This window comes from Haliotis cracherodii, unplaced genomic scaffold, assembly GCF_022045235.1.
Source record: "Haliotis cracherodii isolate W230 unplaced genomic scaffold, xgHalCrac1.p SCAF_2, whole genome shotgun sequence".
NCBI lineage: Eukaryota > Metazoa > Mollusca > Gastropoda > Lepetellida > Haliotidae > Haliotis > Haliotis cracherodii.
Window position 1 is genome coordinate 2,970,612 of NW_027266275.1, and position 21,190 is coordinate 2,991,801.

General features: G+C 40.8%; 1 protein-coding gene across 7 annotated transcripts in view; it reads left to right on the plus strand.

Annotated features, from left to right (window-relative positions):
- Nucleotides 1–18,631, plus strand: part of LOC139469448 (uncharacterized) — a 53,075-nt gene extending 34,444 nt beyond the window's left edge. For 3 of the 7 annotated variants that reach the window (XM_071251620.1, XM_071251621.1, XM_071251615.1), the window contains 16 exons: nucleotides 96–134; nucleotides 1,478–1,555; nucleotides 3,614–3,697; nucleotides 6,202–6,236; nucleotides 6,752–7,151; nucleotides 8,003–8,191; nucleotides 8,658–8,736; nucleotides 9,233–9,385; nucleotides 9,848–10,260; nucleotides 10,913–11,073; nucleotides 11,405–11,573; nucleotides 12,000–12,076; nucleotides 12,529–12,723; nucleotides 13,050–13,101; nucleotides 13,380–13,469; nucleotides 16,880–18,631. In XM_071251620.1, coding sequence (XP_071107721.1) covers nucleotides 96–134; nucleotides 1,478–1,555; nucleotides 3,614–3,697; nucleotides 6,202–6,236; nucleotides 6,752–7,151; nucleotides 8,003–8,191; nucleotides 8,658–8,736; nucleotides 9,233–9,385; nucleotides 9,848–10,260; nucleotides 10,913–11,073; nucleotides 11,405–11,573; nucleotides 12,000–12,076; nucleotides 12,529–12,723; nucleotides 13,050–13,101; nucleotides 13,380–13,469; nucleotides 16,880–16,972 — 2,307 coding nt within the window. In that variant the 3' untranslated portion in view covers nucleotides 16,973–18,631. The remainder of the gene's footprint in view (nucleotides 1–95; nucleotides 135–1,477; nucleotides 1,556–3,613; nucleotides 3,698–6,201; nucleotides 6,237–6,751; nucleotides 7,152–8,002; nucleotides 8,192–8,657; nucleotides 8,737–9,232; nucleotides 9,386–9,847; nucleotides 10,261–10,912; nucleotides 11,074–11,404; nucleotides 11,574–11,999; nucleotides 12,077–12,528; nucleotides 12,724–13,049; nucleotides 13,102–13,379; nucleotides 13,470–16,879) is intronic. The other 4 variants (XM_071251616.1, XM_071251617.1, XM_071251618.1 and 1 more) reach the window with 4 other exon arrangements.
- Nucleotides 18,632–21,190: the final 2,559 nt, after the last annotated feature.

Here is a 21,190-nt window from a genome sequence, read left to right on the forward strand (position 1 = left end):
GTGTGACGTTAAACAAAATACAAACCAAGCTCTGTTTGATCCGTGTCAATAGGACCTACTTTTTGTGTCTAAACTGTATTTCCCAAACCACACAGGGCTCCCTGTTGGATTACTATCTGAGCACGCAGACACAGGTACAGCAGCTCCGTGAACAGCTTGGGGACAAATGTTGACCACAGCCATAGCTCATGTTAACTGATCTCTCACTGTAAATCTGCTGCCGCATACAAAAGTCATGAAGCATCAGATCTCAACCATACTCGATAATCCAGTTTTTTATGTATTTTGTGATGAGACAGTTTTACCTGAAAATTGAGTGGAATAACACTTTACGGCGGAACTACTTTCTTCCTGCCACTGTTTATATGTAAATAGCAATATCTCATTTGGGTGGAATAACACTTTATTTGAAGATCATTAAGAAAATACATTATAAAAAGAACATTTTCTTTTCTGGTCAAAAAACAAGTTTATCACATATTATGACCTGACACACATTTTCACTTGTTGCTGCTGTGCCACTCAGGATAATATCAACTTTGTGTGGTCACTTGATGAGATAAACTTGTTATTTGACAAGGAACACGAATATGATCTATCTATCATATCACCATTCGCCACCTGATGACTTCGTACAGAATGTCTCTTTCTCTTGGGAGCTGTTTGATTGGACATATTTTGTAAGGTGCTTAACACAAAGCTCTCGGGGCAGTAGGGTCCCTGTGTCATCAGGATAGAATGGTGATATGATGCACTGGATTACTGAGGATGAATGGGAACGTGATGCACTAATCCTGTCAACATTTGTCTGCAAGTGTTGAGTGGCATCTTATTATCGGTATCCTATTACATAGTATGTATGTATGTAGGGAAGTCAACATATACAACATACATTTAATAGTATTGGCTTTCTATTTCTTGTTTTCCTAAAAGATTTTCAAAGAATCAGACTTCTGGTTCAATACCTGCTTATCATTTGCTTATGAATATGTTACCATGGTTACTACACTGAGATTGTTTTTTCACATTTATTGCTTTCGCATAATAATCATTGCCAGTGCAGGATTCAATAAACACATAGTCAACTGCTTGTGGAGGAATGACGTATTTCATGGCAACTCACAACAAGTGCTTAGCTGGCAATGCTGGTCATTGACATTCAAGCTTTCTAATAACATATGCTGAGTTTTTTGTGTAATAAAACACATTTAAATAATGATTTCTTGTAAACACAATATTATAATTGTCACATTTTTATTTTCAAGACATAAATGACTATATATATTAAGGTGTAAATTGAAATATATTCTACGTTATGATCATTATAATCGTTTTCTGGTTTTCACAAATAATATTGATTTTTTTTAAGTTGATACAAACATACATGTGGTTCATTATGTCAGCTTAAATAGACATGCCTTATAGTCATTGGCTGAGCTGGAACTAGAGTTGTAGAACGGCCTGGATTATGTTCTAGACCTCGTATGAGGGGTTCCCGGGCGTGCCCACTATTGATGAGGAAGAAGCACGACTGTTGCTCCGATCCCGCCACCAGGTATTCGTGTGGCTCAATGGCTTCCTACACGTGTGTCGGCTTCTGTGTATCTCGCGGCGATGTGTGTGGCATAAGTTGGGGGAGATAATAATAATAATAATAATAATAATAATAATAATAGCGTTGCTGTTGTGGAGGTGGGACTTGTGGTGTTGCTACAGATATTTCCCCTCCCTCGTCAACTAGCAGTTGTGTTCACACTCGGACTTGGCTCACACACTCTCTAGGGGTTGGTGATATCATTTATATCCCCTGACAAACTATATGAAAATTGATTGTGTTGTTATAAATAACTATTACACAGCAATAATAACATCACAGTTTGCATTATGATGGAAACAAAACACTGTGGACAACCAGTATCGAACGAAATCAGGGCAATGATGCAACACAACCCTATCAGCCAATCAGGAAACAGTAGTCTGTTTGCTGGCATGACCCTTTTTTGTTTTTGTTTATGGAAACATAACGGGAAAACAAATTACTTGGTTGGCAAATGAAATGCCAGGAATCACTTAATCATTTCAAGATGTCCTGTCTCCTACCTTTCTACCATCGTGATACAGTGATGTATCACTGTATCGATACAGTAATGTATCACTGTACCGATACATTGATGTATCCCAGTATACACACAATGATGTATCATTGTATCAATGCATTGATGTATCTCTGTTTCGATACAATGATGTATGACATACTGAGTTGTAAGCCCTGTATGTGATGTATGTCCTCCTCCGTGTGTGGGCCAAGTCCTAGTGTGGCCTGTAGGTGACAGGAACATTCTAATATATTTACAGTCCTACATTCACACTGACATCCAGCTGGTGGTGGAGGGGCAGTTTATGACTGTATGGGAACATAGTCTCACTCATATTTCTACCTGTCCCGTCTTACTGTTAAACATGTTAGAATATTGTGATTACTTGTGTCCGCTAAACATCACTATGTAAGTGTAACCAGTGCTGCTCTGTTAATGGATGGAACGTCTCTGAACTAACCATATGCCTTGTGTAATGCAACTTTCTTGTATAATGTAGCTCACTCATATCAGTGGGTTCTTAGTTTTGTCATATCTGGAAACATTTTCGTGTATCATTGTCCCATCTTCCCAAGGCAACAGTGTCCAAGCTATAGCACTACCTCTCAGTCACTGGGATAAGTGTTCCGTCATTCCAGGATAGTGGACCCGCTTGCCTCGGGAAGATGATCATTGTCTTCATTTCTCTACATATGCATGTCATTTTAAGTACATACAGCAGATGGCAGTGTTCCAGCATATTATTTTCTGTAGTCCATCTCTGGAACAGCAGTGACCTGTTTATCACCTACATATACATATACCATATACCTGTATATATCCTGTATATAACTATGTATAACTGTATTTTAACCCACCTGTATATAACCTGTATACAGTCAAGTCTCGTTAATCCGACACTCGTTAATCCGACAACGGCTTTATCCGACACAAATGATGGGAACCGATTAAATCAGTGCTATTTAGACCCGTTAATCCGACAGTCTCGCACTCCGACTCCGATACACCTAATTTGCAACGAATTGCTGAAATCACTCATTAATCAGTCTCGTTAAGCCGACACAGTGATCAGAGTACTCCGTGGTCATCTGCCCGCGAGTACACAGCCCCGTGTTTTGATGCGAAACGAGTCGGCCAGTAGCTGCATATTTCAACTTGCTTAACAATAAACAATTACAGCTTTAAAAAACAAAACAGGGTTAATCACATGCATGCCTAGATTCCGCTGACAATGTAACTCAACAATATGAATTTCATTTTTCATTTTCCAACGTGTTCATATCGTTATCGATCGTGTAGTTGTCCAATTTTGGATCACGAACGTTTATTTCTTTTATCCGACATACTTGTTAATCCGACATAATCATATGCAACCAACAATGTCGGATTAACGGGACTTGACTGTATATATATATATATCCCTGTATATATAACCTGTGTATAACCTGTATATAAATACATGTATATAACCTGTCTATTGACTCAGTTCCTGGAGGTCATAATGCATCATGTTTCAGCCCACCAAGACAGGTCAGCGACCAGCCACAGCTAAATATACGTGGGACATCCATGGCCGCCGAGTTCAACAGGAGGAGCCCAAGGTCAGTACCATGATCAGTCACATGGTCAATCCAGTCACATGGTCAGTCACATGATCTGTAGCATGGTCAGTAGAGGCCTACATTCAAAAGGCCGAGGCACTTTCTGAGAGCTCTCCAGGGATGTTCGGGTGCAATCAAATGATGTGTCAACTGCCGCCAGTAGAGGGCGCAGTTTCCAAAATGGCGTTGCAGACTGATTTTAGCAATATTGTTGAACATTGTGTATGTAAAGTATTATTGTTTAGAATAAAGATACGATTAACTTACGTTTAGTTAGACGGTCACCAATCAGACAACAAAACTCTGTTATATGTCAGACCCAACTTATGGAATCCTACCAACTTATTTAACATTGGAAAATCAAAAACACTTCACTAATTAGTGGTAGATGGGCTCGTCAGGGATCAGATATCAGTTCGCTATATCTGTTTGTACGCTGTAGAGAGTTTGTTATGTACGTAAATTTTAATATGATAATATATAGGAGATAAATCGTGGATTTTGTAACAGTTAGTTGCATCCGTTTGTTTGCTCTATCCGTGTTCATTATGTCCATGTCATGCTGTATTTACAAGCGTACTGGGGTAAATAAAGTAAAGTCGAATTGAAACATTAGGTGAATAAGGACTTCTGGTTCTGCATGTGTATCTTATATCTTATCCACAAGTTAACTTTCCATCAAACAATGATCACATGTCATTGGACTTGACAAAATATCTTGTTCCTTTAGCAATCCATAAATCAGTGATGAGTTAGAATTTATCAGCTCAAAAATGTTCCAAGTGTTTTGGAAATACTTAAACCCAATATCCCTATTGTTCACAATTTGATTTCGGAAATTCCCCTAAAGTTTGGATGCCATACTATTTTAAAATCATACAGAAAATTGCTATAAAATATTTTAAACATCAGAATGTGTATTTGACATTCATTCCATCTTAATATGTATTGAAACGGCAAGAAGAATGCCTCATACATCACATAAAAATAATTAATTACCTATAGGGTAGAAATATTAGAGTTACTAAAAATCATATGTGCACTGGTGCAACATCGTTCACTACACTAGTATCTTGTTTGTGCCCTTCGGGCGGCATTGTTGGCATCATTCCAATCTTAATCCGACACTAGAAATGACGTCATGGCTGAAGACTGTTGACGTCATTTGACAATTGTGGTTTTCTAAGATGGCGGTCATGATCAGTGCATTTCTCTTAAGAAAAGCTCAAATGGATTAGGAAGTAATAGGCAACAAAGAAGTTATTACACTCCCATGTTTGTCATACTGATGTTACGAAACTCGTCTAAGAACAAATGTTCGGGAAAAACAATATTTCCTGGGGGGTGTTTTTTAGTCAACACTTGGGGATTCCTGGTTATGATTATTGACCAAAAGTATTCTGTGCATGCATGTTGTAAGATTCAACTACATTGATCGGTGACTTGGTGGATTGTGTTTCTTTGCACCCCGACGGCCATTCGTCGCCACTTGCAGTCCTTTGCAAGTGATGTCATGTCTTTGCATTGTTGCAAATAATTTTGGATGCATCACCTTTCACCCATTCACAAAGTGATATCATCAGGAAAAAGGTTTATATAAACCACCACTCTTTGAGAAACAGATGATTAGAAACCATGGTGGTTCTTAGAACACCTTCCTGAAGTCATCTTACTCTATTACCAAAAGGGCCTGCTTGCTCTGGGGTTGGAGTCTTTGGTAGGCATTTAGAAATTGAAAGAACATGAAGACATGAAACTAAATTCTCTTGAGGCCCAATCAGCAAGGCATTGATAGCTCTCCCACAGCTGTGAGTCAAGGTTTGCATGAAGGGATTGAGACTTGATGTAGTGCCAGGAGAGTTTTGTGGAAGTGCACCCTGATATGGATTAGTTGCTGCTGAGGAGGAAGTAACTATGCTGGAGTTCTGACCCCAGGGAGATTCAGTACATATGTACACCTTACTATCGGGGCCTGTTCCACTAAGCCATCTTTGTGCCAGGACCATCGTAACTCCCATAGGACAGGAGGACTGTGTGACGAAACACAACAGTGAAACAGTGCGCCAAAACACACCCAAACAAACATTAAATGGACATGAAAATGTTGAGTTTCACGTGCACGATGACCTTTAAATGTTATGCGACTGTGGTTTTCAGTTTAGTTGTGCTATCGTTGTCACATGGCAACATGTGCTGATGTTTCTCGTCTCCATACAGCAATTTAGAACATAGAAAATAGTGTCATTGATTAGATACATTAAAAAGTTTGAACTTGTTTCAATAGTTTATTGTTTTGAATTTAAGGGGTTATCTTCACTCCATTTAATGGTAGCAGACAATTGTAGCGCTCAAGATAACTTTGTAGAACGAGTTCCAGGATGAACCAATGATGTGTAAACCAACTCTTTGGCACTAACTTTGGTTTGGTTAATATATGTTCATTTATTTCCTTGTTTCTTCTTTTGTACGGCTGTTTTCATTCTCTCTCCATTTGTCTGTTTCAGGCTTACGATGACAGTTACCTGGGAAGAAGTTTGAGGTGAGTGGGATTCTTTTTCATTGTTTCATTGTGCTGTGTTAAAGTGTGTCCAATGACGCATGCAAACCGTCAGATGTTATCTCAGATCAAGAGTAGTTGGGTAAGTAATGTGATCAGTTCTGGGTTAAACATTGACAACCTTACTGATTATTTGTTTGAAGCCACAAACGTAGCTATTGAGAAGGTGAGAAGTTTGATGTTAAATCCTGTGTTTTTCTTCATTTTCTGTGCATTTGGATGAACGGAAGGAGGGAGAGACTCATTGTGACCACCAGCGGTCGGTGATTTCCTGAAACATTCCCTTAATGTCAGTGCAGGTTGTGACATGACAATGTTCATGTTGACTTTCTGTTCCACTGAATCCTGTCTTTACCCTGGTATATTGCTTTTGTAATTTGTAAAGTGGGTTCTGAAAAAGAGGTAAATTAATATGTACAACATATATTTTTTAACAAATGATCACACATGTTTAGCTGATTCAACAATAACGTTCAATGTATTCCTTGCACCGATAGTGTTGATATCCCCTCCTCCAGGCCCTCCTCCAGCCACCCGTCCCGCCGCCCCACCAGTAAACGTGTGTACCGCCGCCTTCACTCACCCACAACCTCCGACACCGTCTCCAGCCGATCCTCCGTGACACAGACGACCTCCACCTCTGACATGGAACGGTTGCCACCAGCATCTCGCCGGCAGAGGAAGAAGTCCTCCAGCCAGCAGTCTGTGTCCTCCAGGAGGAGTGACCAGGATCGGGACCGACCAGTGTCAAGCAAATATCGGACACGCACCATCATCAATGTGCCGGAGGTGAGGTTCCAGGAGGGAGTCAGTGTACAGGACACCACACAAACTACGGGGACACAGGACGAGATTGGGATACAGACAGAGAAACGGCTCATTAAGGAATATGATCAGGTAACTCAGCTCTCAGGACTCTCTGTGGTCCAGTTGTCTAGGCCTCCACAATTCACAGTGCAGAGATCTATCCTTAAAGAATGCTAGAAGCTTATGATCGTGGTTCGAATCCCGGTTTGCCCCCATGATGTTTCTATATTTGTTAGAACATACCTGTGCTTGTGGGTTCATCCAAGTGGTAAATGACTCACACCTGCATCACTTCAGACTTGCCTCCCACATCAAGGTGTCTCGTTGTGATATAACTGAAAGACTGTTCAAAGTGGAGTTTGCTGCTCCGCGCTCACTCTCAGGACTGCAGGGGTGGGGTAGTCAGCTAGCTAATGCATTTTCTTGTCCCACCCGAAGACCTGGGTTCAGCCGCATGTTTTCTAGCTGGATTAAAGCTCTGTTAAACCCAACTCACTCGATCCTGACCTTTATTGCAGGTGGATGTGATGACTGCTGTTGTACATGGTTTGAGATATTGCCATTGGATCTAGTGAGCTCTTGAGAAATGACAAATGATCCTCTAGGCTCAAGCTATTGATAAAGAAAGTGATATGATTCTACAGGCTGATTATGGCTTGTTGAAGATCTGGTTTTGTTTTTTCCTTCTGAAATCAGGGCAGTTGGGTAGCCTAGTGGTCAAAGCTTTATCTTGTCATGCCGAAGACATGTACAATGTGTGAAGCCCATTTTTGAAGCCCCCACTGTGATATTGCTGGAATATTTCTAAAAGCGGCATAATACCAAACTCACTCAAACTCATCCTTTTTTAAGTAATCAACAAAATACTTGTTTGTATTGTTTTGTTGATAGTCATACCTTGTCCATACTTTTATGTAATCTGCTCCCCCTCCATCTGCCAGCAGGAGGACGAAGTGAAGCAGGGTCCCTGGGGGGAGTACCAGATCTATGTGCGGACTGGCAACACCATCGGCGCCAGCACCAAGGCGGACATCAAGCTGACACTGTACGGGGAACACGGGCGCACAAAGGAGATGGTGTTGGGCATGGGCGACTCCAAGAAACACAAGGTGGCCTTTCAGAAGAACAAGGTAGGACTTCTGGCCTCAGCATCATGTCTCTTGTCATTGCCTTGGGACAGAATAGAGCATCATTCTTGTTGTGAAAGGTGATCATGATATCTGCTAATTTTCGGAGCAGATCAGATGTGTATATTGACATTTATTAGTGATGTGTGACATTAATTTGTGGTGACGAGACTCCTGCTCGATCTGGAGTTCCACATTGATTGGTGATGAGACAGGCCTACCACATCTTTTGTCCAGACAAATGAGTGGTGATGATGCTCCTGCCAGATCTTGATGTGTTCCACATTGATTAGTGGCGATGCCGCTTCTGACTACCAGTTTCATGACTGTCACATACCACTATCACATACCACTGTCATATAACATCCTTGTGATTGTTGTGCTTATTCTTTTCCTACAATGTTCAATGTACTGTGAGTTAAGTCACATTTTGAGCGAACACGATCATATGAAGTGTGTGTGTTTGCAGGAGGACCTGTTTATGCTAGCAGCTCACCATGTCGGCAGACTCGGAAAAATCAAGATCGGACATGACAGAGTTGAACTTAGTAAGTCAATCAACCTGAAGTAGCACAACTATCTGATCAGCTTGGGTTGTATACTCCCAAAGGAGCTGAGAATGAAATTTTCAGTGCTCACTGATCCAATGACCGTGGTAATGATATTGTGCTTTGGCACCTGTTTAGGTTGTGGATGTGGCGCATTATAAACATGTGATTATTAGTATTTTCATTACATGTGTCATGATGGTAAGGACCGCTCTGTTGAGTATCGATGAATATATCATTTTGAAGTCTTTGATAGGCATTTAGAAGTTGGGAGAACATGAATACATGACACTTTTTTATGGATAGCAACTACTTTTATTCTTTGTATGGAGTTTTTGACAGCTACCTCTTGATGAAGGAGCAAGAAGCTGCTCTTAAACATTGTGACAAAGAAGAAAAGAAGTTGCTTTCCACAGAAAGTGTCATGTATTTATAACAAATTTGGTTAGTGCTATAAGGCATCATGGTGGACAAACTGTTCTATGACTGTTTCCAGGCAATGCATGGTTCCTGGACAGTGTGAGTGTATATGACATGCATGACAAGCGTATATACGAGTTCCCCTGCAACCAGTGGCTGTCCGAGCATGACGGGGACCGCCGCACATACCGAGTCCTGCCCGTGGACAGGGACCGAGGTTTTATTGATGGTGAGTGCAAGCCGTGATAATGGGTAATAAGATTTTGAATCTTGAAAAGATAGCTACTGTCAGACTCGGTACTGATCACCATAAGCTTGAATACTGCTTATATTACTCATATACTTACCATCTAGTTTCATAAATAAACGGCAAGTGATTCCACAACATTTCATAGGCTAACCAAGCAATTTGTTTTGCATTTGTTTCCATACACCAAAACAAAATAAGGCCACACCCACCTCCAGGCAAATGTTCACTGATAGGGTGGGTGGGGCTGTGTTTCATTGTTGTGTTGAATGATGTCACTGATTATCTACCACTTTTGTGTTTATAATTAAATAAGCAATCAATACAATAATTGTTGTTGACTAATTATTTCTTAGAATTGACTTCCGTAAAAATGTTCCGTTTCTGGAGGTATAAATGTAAGATTCATAAATCCATTACGTTAAATATGCCTGGTGTTTCCAGCCTTAGACTCCCCAGGTGCCTCACACACTAAATCCCGAGACCGCCGCGAGACATCGGAGGACGAGTCCGATCAGATTGTGGTCAAGCAAGGCCGGGAGAGTGTCAAGGCCCACAACAGCAAGGCCGGAGATAAATCTGACCGGTCCTACACAGGATCCGAGTATTCCAGTTCTGAGTATGAGTCGGACTCAGATGCAGATGAAACTGCTGTCATTTCGCCGAAGGACAAAACAGACAAGGGATCAAAGTCCAAATCTAAAACGTATAAGGAAGAGGACAGATCCAAGTCTGGCCCGACCTTCACCTTTCGCACAAAGAATGCAAAGACCCCAGCAACGAGACGTCAGACAGAGGAAGTGAATGTGGATGAGGACACCAATACAACACAGGAGGAGTTCCTGGCTGGATATAAGGTGAGCGGGAACCGTTTGTGTTACTTCTCAGTAAACAACGATATGTGATCAGGATTTCTGTCCACTCAGGCAAGATTTTCAAAGATGATCTGATACCTGGGACGTTTTGTACTACTCTGTTGGCAGGAATGAAAATGTTCCAACGTATGTGTTAGAATAGAAGGTTATGCCTTTGATGGCTTCAAAAAACATTACATGGCTTATATACCTAACTTCTCCCGCCAAATTGTTTACCCTGTTCACTGACGAGGGATGTTACCCGGTTCCTTGAAGATCCGGGGTAGAATAGGTCTTCAGCAACCTGCTTGTTGTAAAAGGTGACTATGCTTGTTGTAAGAGGTGACTAACGGGATCTGGTGGTCAGGCTCGCTGACTTGATTGATGCATGTCATCCCAATTCCAAAGATCGATGCTCATGATGTCAATCACTTCAATTATTTACAGACTGCCGTCATATAGCTGGAATATTGCTGAGTGGGGCTTTAAACAACAAACAAACAAAGTAATGTTAGTTGCTGGAAATAGTGCAACCCCTCACCACACATGGGTACACTACTAGTTTGTTGCTGGAAATAGTGCAACCCCTCACCACATATGAGTACAGTGAGGTACAGTCTTGTGACCCCTGACCCCGAAGGGATATGTGTTCCAGGCCGGCATCAGTGCGGCATCAGCAGAGAATCAGAAGCAGGCAGAGGAGGAGCGGGCGCAGGAGTTGGAGATGATGCAGGGGGAGACCGTGCATGACGCTGCACGCAGGGGGCACCTTGACCGACTCAAGGAGCTGCTGCACCACTTCCCTGACTTGAAGGAGTAAGTATTCACAGTCACAGGCAACAATTCCTCATGTGAAATGTCACCCTGACAGCCCCATTCATCCTGCACTCTGAAAGTTATAGGTATATCTAAAGTTATAATTGTATAAAATATCATATGCTACTCAAAACAAGTTAAAGAACACCCAAAATTGAAGGATGTGTGTTGCAGTTCCGACTTGCCATGACAGATGAACTACAGCCATGTGAAAACATCAGGTGCTCCTGAACTTCTTTTGTCACACTAGTATAAGAACTATTGGAATGAGGGTTTCTATATATCCATTGTTTATGTGACTCTAAGAACGGCTGCTGTTTCCCTGTTTCAGCGCTAAGGATGAGACTGGATGGACACCCCTTCATCACGCCTCGGCGAACGCCCGCATTGATGTCATCAAATGGCTGACTACAAGTGGCGTGGACATGAACGAGGAGACACGAACCGGATACACACCGATACACGTGGCAGCCATGAACGGACATGTCAATGCGATGATGGTTAGGAGAAATAAACAATGTCATCTAAGTACCCTGTTCTTGTAATCTTCCAGAGAAATGGATTTGATTTGCTGGACTAAATTTACCAAGGGAGTTCCAGTATGGCTTTCACATGGGATGCAGGGCATTTATTTAAATTTTCAAAACTGGCTTCCACATGAGATATCGCTGTGGTGAGATCAAGCACTATCTCATAGCTTTTTTCACTCAAGTTCCTGGTTATTACTCTTTACAAACTAAAAAAGTTGAAAGACTTTATTTGGATGTAAGTAGAAGCTCACCCTTGGGTCTTTTGATATGAACTCTCATCAATAAGTGTGTTGAACTGTTATCGGCTTGTGACATCAAAAGGCACCAGGGTGAGTTTCTCTAGATCTTCTCCATCTTGTAATAATTACCCCTCACTTGTGTTGTCCCCCGTTCCAGATCCTGTCTGCAATGGGTTCCGCCATCACCTGCCGGACAACCGACCAGATGACGCCGCTTCATCTTGCAGCCAAAGGGTGGGACATGGATTCTTTACATCTCATTTGTGGAGTGTGCCTGATTTACTTGAACCTGATCTCTGTTGTATCTGACTCTGCCATATGCATCATGGACATTTGGACTGTATGGTGGCCTTGTTTCTCAATGCTGGGACTGTATGATGGCCTGCCATGTTTCTCCATGCTACGACTGTATGATGGCCTTGTTTCTCCATGCTGTGACTGTATGATGGCCTTGTTTCTCCATGCTGTGACTGTATGATGGCCTTGTTTCTCCATGCTGTGACTGTATGATGGCCTTGTTTCTCCATGCTGTGACTGTATGATGGCCTTGTTTCTCCATGCTATGACTGTATGATAGCCTTGTTTCTCATTGCTATGACTGTATGATGGCCTTGTTTCTCCATGCTATGACTGTAGTGGCATTTTTGTATCATGTTGTAACTATAATGGTCCTGTTTCCTCTACAGCGGCTATCTGGAATGTGTCAAATGGCTTGTGGCCAACCGTGCACGTATTGATGCAGAAGACAGCTTCAAGAGGACGGCCATCGACCTGGCGAATGACAGAATGAAGACTGAGGTAGTGGAGTTCTTGCGTGCGTGTCTGAGAGAGCTGAAGAACCCTCACAGCAGCTTCGCCCAGATGCACTCCTCCAACAACGGGTAGGTCTGCATTCCACCACACCCTCCACCACACATTCCGACCCACACATTCCGACCCACACATTCCACAACACCCTCCACCACACATTCCGACCCACACATTAACACAAAATAAATCAAATAGGAAATCAGCAACATCATTCAGTGCAGACCTGAAACACAAGCTCCGTTCATTTTGTTATGTACCAATCAAAAAGCAGTTGTGTATCAGTGGACATGGACTATATTTTCTGGGAGAAACAATCCTTGTTCTTCGGGTTAGACAATCAAATCACTTGCAGTTGATACTTTATTCAGTAAGTAATTTGCTTGTTATACACTTCCAGGTCTGGTGAGAGGTCGGATAGAGACAATGACAGCAGTTGGAGAGAGGAAAAGGTGAGTCCTGCACCATCTTACACATGCCATGTAATTCAGACATTGTGTAAAGTCTCAAAATGTTGTCTGGACTAACTCTGTTTCTTAATGCAACCATAGTCCGAGCAGCAGATATGATAATACGATGTGCCCTCATCAACACCGTGGTCGTACTGCAGTCAGTGTGGTCATACTACAGTCAGTGTGGCCATACTACAGTCAGTGTGGTCATACTACAGTCAGTGTGGTTGTACTACAGTCAGTGATGTTGTACTACAGTCAGTGTGGTTGTCTTTCAGCAGGACAGTAGTGTTTCCCAAGATGCAGCAGCTGGGAGTGATGACGAGTCCAGCGTCCCCATCAAAAGAATCAGCTCCCCAGAACTGAAGGTAATGCCGACAGCTATGTATGACATAGTATTGATGGGGATGACAGCCACAGATGTGCTACTTAGTATTGATGGGGATGACAGCCACAGATGTACCACATAGTATTGGTAGGGATGACAGCCACAGATGTTCTACATAGTATTGATAGGGATGACAGCCACACAGATGTTCTACATTGTATTGATAGGGATGACAGCCACAGATGTTCTACATAGTATTGATAGGGATGACAGCCACACAGATGTTCTACATAGTATTGGTAGGAATGACAGCCACACAGATGTTCTACATAGTATTGATGGGGATGACAGCCACACAGATGTACTACATAGTATTGATAGGGATGACAGCCACACAGATGTTCTACATTGTATTGATAGGGATGACAGCCACACAGATGTTCTACATAGTATTGATAGGGATGACAGCCACACAGATGTACTACATAGTATTGATAGGGATGACAGCTACACAGATGTTCTACATTGTATTGATAGGGATGACAGCCACACAGATGTTCTACATAGTATTGATAGGGATGACAGCCACACAGATGTACTACATAGTATTGATAGGGATGACAGCCACACACATGTTCTACATTGTATTGATAGGGATGACAGCTACAAATGTACTAGTTCGTGTTGATGGGGATGACAACATTATAAAAGGGAGGTGACAGGTATAGGAATTCAAAAGAATGTAGCTACACAATCACTGTAGCCAGCATTAATTCTTATTTTGTCTCACATCACTGCATGACTATTGTGATACTTATCTTATTGTGAGTTTATGATGGTGGTACACGTCATACATGAGGTTATAGTGTGGTACATGTCATACATGAGGTTATAGTGTGGTACACGTCATACATGAGGTTATAGTGTGGTACATGTCATACATGAGGTTATAGTGTGGTACACGTCATACATGAGGTAATAGTGTGGTACATGTCATACATGAGGTTATAGTGTGTTACACGTCATACATGAGGTTATAGTGTGGTACATGTCATACATGAGGTAATACTGTGGTACATGTCGTACATGAGGTAGTGTGGTACATGTCATACATGAGGTAATAGTGTGGTACATGTCATACATGAGGTTATAGTGTGGTACATGTCATACATGAGGTTATAGTGTGGTACATGTCATACATGAGGTTATAGTGTGTTACACGTCATACATGAGGTTATAGTGTGGTACATGTCATACATGAGGTTATAGTGTGGTACACGTCATACATGAGGTAATAGTGTGGTACATGTCATACATGAGGTAATACTGTGGTACATGTCATACATGAGGTTATAGTGTGGTACATGTCATACATGAAGTAATACTGTGGTACATGTCATACATGAGGTTATAGTGTGGTACATGTCATACATGAGGTTATAGTGTGGTACATGTCATACATGAGGTTATAGTGTGGTACGTGTCATACATGACGTAATAGTGTGGTACATGTCATACATGAGGTTATAGTGTGGTACATGTCATACATGAGGTTATAGTGTGGTACACGTCATACATGAGGTAGTGTGGTACATGTCATACATGAGGTAGTGTGGTACACGTCATACATGAGGTAATACTGTGGTACATGTCATACATGAGGTTATAGTGTGGTACACGTCATACATGAGGTAGTGTGGTACATGTCATACATGAGGTAGTGTGGTACATGTCATAATGAGGTAGTGTGGTACATGTCATACATGAGGTAATACTGTGGTACATGTCATACATGAGGTTATAGTGTGGTACATGTCATACATGAGGTTATAGTGTGGTACATGTCATACATGAGGTAATAGTGTGGTACATGTCATACATGAGGTTATAGTGTGGTACATGTCATACATGAGGTTATAGTGTGGTACATGTCATACATGAGGTAATAGTGTGGTACATGTCATACATGAGGTTATAGTGTGGTACATGTCATACATGAGGTTATAGTGTGGTACATGTCATACATGAGGTTATAGTGTGGTACATGTCATACATGAGGTAATAGTGTTGTACATGTCATACATGAGGTAATAGTGTGGTACATGTCATACATGAGGTTATAGTGTGGTACATGTCATACATGAGGTTATAGTGTGGTACATGTCATACATGAGGTTATAGTGTGGTACATGTCATACATGAGGTTATAGTGTGGTACATGTCATACATGAGGTTGTAGTGTGGTACATGTCATACATGAGGTAATACTGTGGTACATGTCATACATGAGGTAATAGTGTGGTACATGTCATACATGAGGTTATAGTGTGGTACATGTCATACATGAGGTAATAGTGTGGTACATGTCATACATGAGGTTATAGTGTGGTACATGTCATACATGAGGTAGTGTGGTACACGTCATACATGAGATTATAGTGTGGTACATGTCATACATGAGGTAGTGTGGTACATGTCATACATGAGGTAATAGTGTGGTACATGTCATACATGAGGTAGTGTGGTACATGTCATACATGAGGTAATACTGTGGTACATGTCATACATGAGGTAATAGTGTGGTACATGTCATACATGAGGTTATAGTGTGGTACATGTCATACATGAGGTAATACTGTGGTACATGTCATACATGAGGTTATAGTGTGGTACATGTCATACATGAGGTAATACTGTGGTACACGTCATACATGAGGTTATAGTGTGGTACATGTCATACATGAGGTAATACTGTGGTACATGTCATACATGAGGTAATATTGTTGTACATGTCATACATGAGGTAGTGTGGTACATGTCATACATGAGGTTATAGTGTGGTACATGTCATACATGAGGTAATAGTGTGGTACATGTCATACATGAGGTAATAGTGTGGTACATGTCATACATGAGGTTATAGTGTGGTACATGTCATACATGAGGTAATACTGTGGTACACGTCATACATGAGGTTATAGTGTGGTACATGTCATACATGAGGTAATACTGTGGTACATGTCATACATGAGGTAATACTGTGGTACATGTCATACATGAGGTTATAGTGTGGTACATGTCATACATGAGTTATACTGTGGTACACGTCATACATGAGGTTATAGTGTGGTACATGTCATACATGAGGTTATAGTGTGGTACATGTCATACATGAGGTAATACTGTGGTACATGTCATACATGAGGTAGTGTGGTACATGTCATACGTGAGGTTATAGTGTGGTACATGTCATACATGAGGTAATACTGTGGTACATGTCATACATGAGGTAATAGTGTGGTACATGTCATACATAAGGTAATAGTGTGGTACATGTCATACATGAGGTAACTGTGGTACAATTTTTATCATGAGATAACTATAAAAATATATCTAAATCTAAATTAAACTTGGAAAAGTGCAGCTTGACAGTCATCATATATCTTCTAGGAGAAGAAGCGCCTTTATGAAGAACAGCATCACAAAATGGAGGAGCGAGGTCTGTCCTTTCTGGACAGCATCCGCCAAGACCTCGATTCCTAGGCCAGTCATTCCTTGACAGCATCTGCCACGATTTCGACGCTCGGCCTGCCAGTCGGCACAAGCTGTATATAATCACATTATTTTTGTATCAAGAGCAAGAAGATAAACTGATATTTTCTAACTTCTGGAATGTTTTTTTCGGATGAAAACAAAATTGTGCCCTTCTTGTTATATTTGATATAACAGTTGTAGAGTAATGAGTAACCATGAGTAATTGCTTCAGCGTCAAATGTCAGGGGATTCATTATCATTGTAGAAGTTTGAGATTATTGAAACTTGTCTTCCTATTCAATATGACATAATAATTTCTCTTGATCATTTTTTTTAAGGAATCTCCATATAAATCTAGGCATTTGTTTTACAGAAAATATTGTTTGTATGTTATATAAATGACAGCATTGAGTAAACTTGGAGGTGTCTATTCATGTATAGAATTTGTTTTTATAAACAGGAGTTTTTTTTATCAATTTAATGTACAGAAGTTTCAGTTATTTATATCCAAGCCTGCCTTCATTTCAGATGTCCTGTACACCTGTACACATCAATCAGTCATTGTTGATGTCCATTTCATGTTCATATCATACGATGTCATGCATATTTCAACATCTTGTTTCCTAGCCTTGATGTGTAAGCTGTGTTTCTAGCATTGCTGTGGTGGAGACTGTGACCTACGTACATGTGCCTACGGATGTAACCAAAGCCTTTATGTTCATTGTTGTTAGTCTCTGTCTCACCGACAACATCTTACCTTGATTCATGTAATAACTAGCAATATATCTGACCTAAGATGTCTCATTGCTTTAGAGTTGAGACTGTTCTGTGACCATTGTTTTACATTACAACATTCAGTGAAGCCTTGTTCCCTCGAAGTCCTCGGGACTATTTGAAGTATGGATTCATCAGCAGTTGACGTAGCGGAGTGCTGTCACTTGGTCCGCAGAACCTTGACTTGCTTCCTCTTGTATGAACACAGGACAATTTTTAAGGACATGATAAAGTACAAAATGTCTGTCAAACTCATTGTAGCAGTATCTCGACATGTAACCACAGTTCTGTTGGGGGACAGAAGTATGCAAAGTTTTCCGCCCCTGATTACCAAAAGAATGTCAAGCAGTGTGCTGATGGTCGCTATCTGGATAGTGCGTCTTTTGTCACATGATAAGCAACAGTAAGAATGGAGGGTCTCGCTGAATATGGCCTATGGATCAATATGATTATTATAATTGGATGTCGAGAGAACAAGGTTTTCTGTACCACTAACATGTCCCCAGAGAGGGATTGTCCAGTCGGACGGTCACCCATGATGGGGCTGTCTTCAGGAGTACATCCTTCTGATACAAACTGCATGCCACTTTAAAACATAAAGACAATTTTTAGCATTTTATCTTTTTGAGCATCTACTTTTTATTGTCATCTTTGTTGCTTTCATTAGCTATACAAGATCTGAAAGATAGTAGGGGTATTGTTTATATAATTCTTGTTAATCTACAAAGTATCTGTGATAAATTTGAATGAACACCCTGTGTGGCTGAAAGAGGTATTAATTCATTGCTTACTTCAACCCAAATCTAGTGATGCTGCCATTTATCTGCTATGTTGTATGCTAGTTCAGCCATTCAGGGATGTGGAACGGAGAATCAAAGCACTTTGCTGTATCTTCAGTTTCCGTTTTTGTCATTAAATATTTATTATCTATCCATGGTGTTTTCATGACTTATGACTTCTTAATTTGTTGAGCCTCAGAGGAACACATAAGCACCCTGAGTGAGTGAGTGAGTGAGTTGGGTATAATGCTGCTTTGAACCATATTTCAATTATATCCCAGCATGTGAGCTTGATGTGGGAGGAAAGACCAAATGATATACATTCTAGATGTTGGCCATTTTGGCAAATCACACAAGCATGGGTGTTGTGCTGATAAAACCGAAAAAACATGATCAGGGAAAAGCTGTTATTAATGCCAACATTCATAGGTTCCTGTTAGGCCTCAGGGACACAACAAGTGGCACCATGGACAGCAATATGGCCTCTCCTACATCATGCCGTGTGTGGCAAAGCTAGTCACAAATCCTGGAAAGCAAACATGAGCATAATATCTCCTCCAATAAAGCTAAGAAGAGGGTCTTCAAAACTGGTACATGTACCTGAACCAGAACCAGAATTGTTCATCTTCCAAAGAATCAAAGACATTACTAAGACAAAAACAGAATAAAGAGCAGCTTCAAGCACCACCACTAAAGGCCACCTCTATTATAGAGGCCCCAGTAGAGGTCCAGTAGTCCTTTGGTCCTCTGGACATAGAGGTAACTCCATCTCCACATGACACAAATAGGAGTACTACAAAGTCTTCCTCATATTCCCTGATGTATCTATTGTGGAACACCACCATGAATCCACAAAACATACAATTGATTTGCAGAGGTCTTAAGAAGAATTTTAATAAAATAAAACTATTTATTCAAGATATTAAACCGTCAGCTTTTTGTCTCCAAGAAACTTACCTAAAAAACACAGATCAATTTGACAGTACAGCTCTTACCATTCATTTTCCCTTCCTGGTGACAAGGCTACAGGAGGTTCTTTATCCGGCAGATGTCCGTGTAGCTTTAAAATTGGTGTTTACATTGTGTTCACTGTATCTTCCACCTCCCGCAACTATCCGCCAATCAGACGTTCTGATTTTGCATGACAGGTCCCCAAAGTCCTGTACAATCAAGGACTATTTGAGCGGTCATAATCCGCTATAGGGGAGCACTATGGGAAAAATGTTTGAAGATTTTATCTCAAACAATGATTTATGCATCTTCAGTGATGGATCTAATACTTATCTGATCCTGCCACTGGCACATACTCCGCCCTTGATCTTTCACTGACAGATTCAAATATCTTAAACTTATTTGAATGGTCGGTCCACGATGACCTTTGTGAAAGTGGTCATTTTCCAACAATGCTTACAACTATTAATCCCACTGATGAACCACCTTCAACAAGGTGGAACTTTACAAAGGCCAATTGGTCTATATTCCAAACACTATGTACTGGAAAACTAAAACCTGACAATTTCAGGAATGTTCCTGATCCTTTACAACTCTATTCCGATCAATTCAATGTATTGGAGACGAAAGGATTCATAAGTCCTCTGCCAACCCTCATATACGTAAACCATGGTTTGATTATGATCCTAAACAAGATAGGAAAAGGAAGACAACTGAGAAATACCCTAGGGTGTACAACCTGAATAACGTTAAATCCACAAGCGCCATCATTCAGCTATAACCCTCAGTTTCAGGGGCTACAAAAACAACAGGAAAAGAAAAGTCAATTTTAACTCTGATAATGGTGATGACGAAAATGAAACATTTTCACTTCATGAATTGCCGTATGACAAGCTCATGACACTGCAGCAGGAGCCGACACTATATTATCAGTTCCTGAAACACTTGCCTGATTCTTGTTTGGAAACTCTACTTAATAATATTTGATGAAATATGGACAACCGAGAATTTCCCTTCTTCGTGGCATAATGCCATTGTCATTCCTACGCCAGCAAACTGATCAATCCAATTTCCGTACCATATCATTAACTAGCTGTGAGTGTAAAACTATGGAGTGCAGGGTCAACAATCGAAAAGTTGATACTTGGAGACAAATACCCTCATGAATAACATTCAGTTGCTTTCCGAAAGACAGGTACCATCGACCATTTGGTGCTTTAGAATCATTTATTTAAAAAAAATCAATTGCATTCACTTTTGTAGTAAACACATAAGGACTCAGAATTATTTTTAGATGGTACTCCTATCAAGGTAGTAGAGGAGGCTAAATTCCTGGGCCTCATATTTGACCATCATCTCACATTCTAACCACACATCAAATATCTAAAGACAAAGTGCCTGAAGGCTCTCGACTTGTTAGAAGTTGTTTCAAATGCCGAGTGGGGAGGGGATCAGACAACTCTCCTTCACTTGTACAGGTCATTAATACACTGAAAACTAGATTATGGTTCCACTGTCCATGGTGGAGCCTGCAAAAGCAAAATTAGACTCTATACACCGCCAAGGCCTAAGGCTCTGTTTTGGAGATTTTAGGACCTCTCCTGTGGACAGTCTGTTTGTTGAACCTGATGAACCTTCCCGCGAACAACGCCACATTAAGCTATCACATATATTTACATAACTATACTGTATTCAAATCAATCAATTCCAGAATACAATTGTG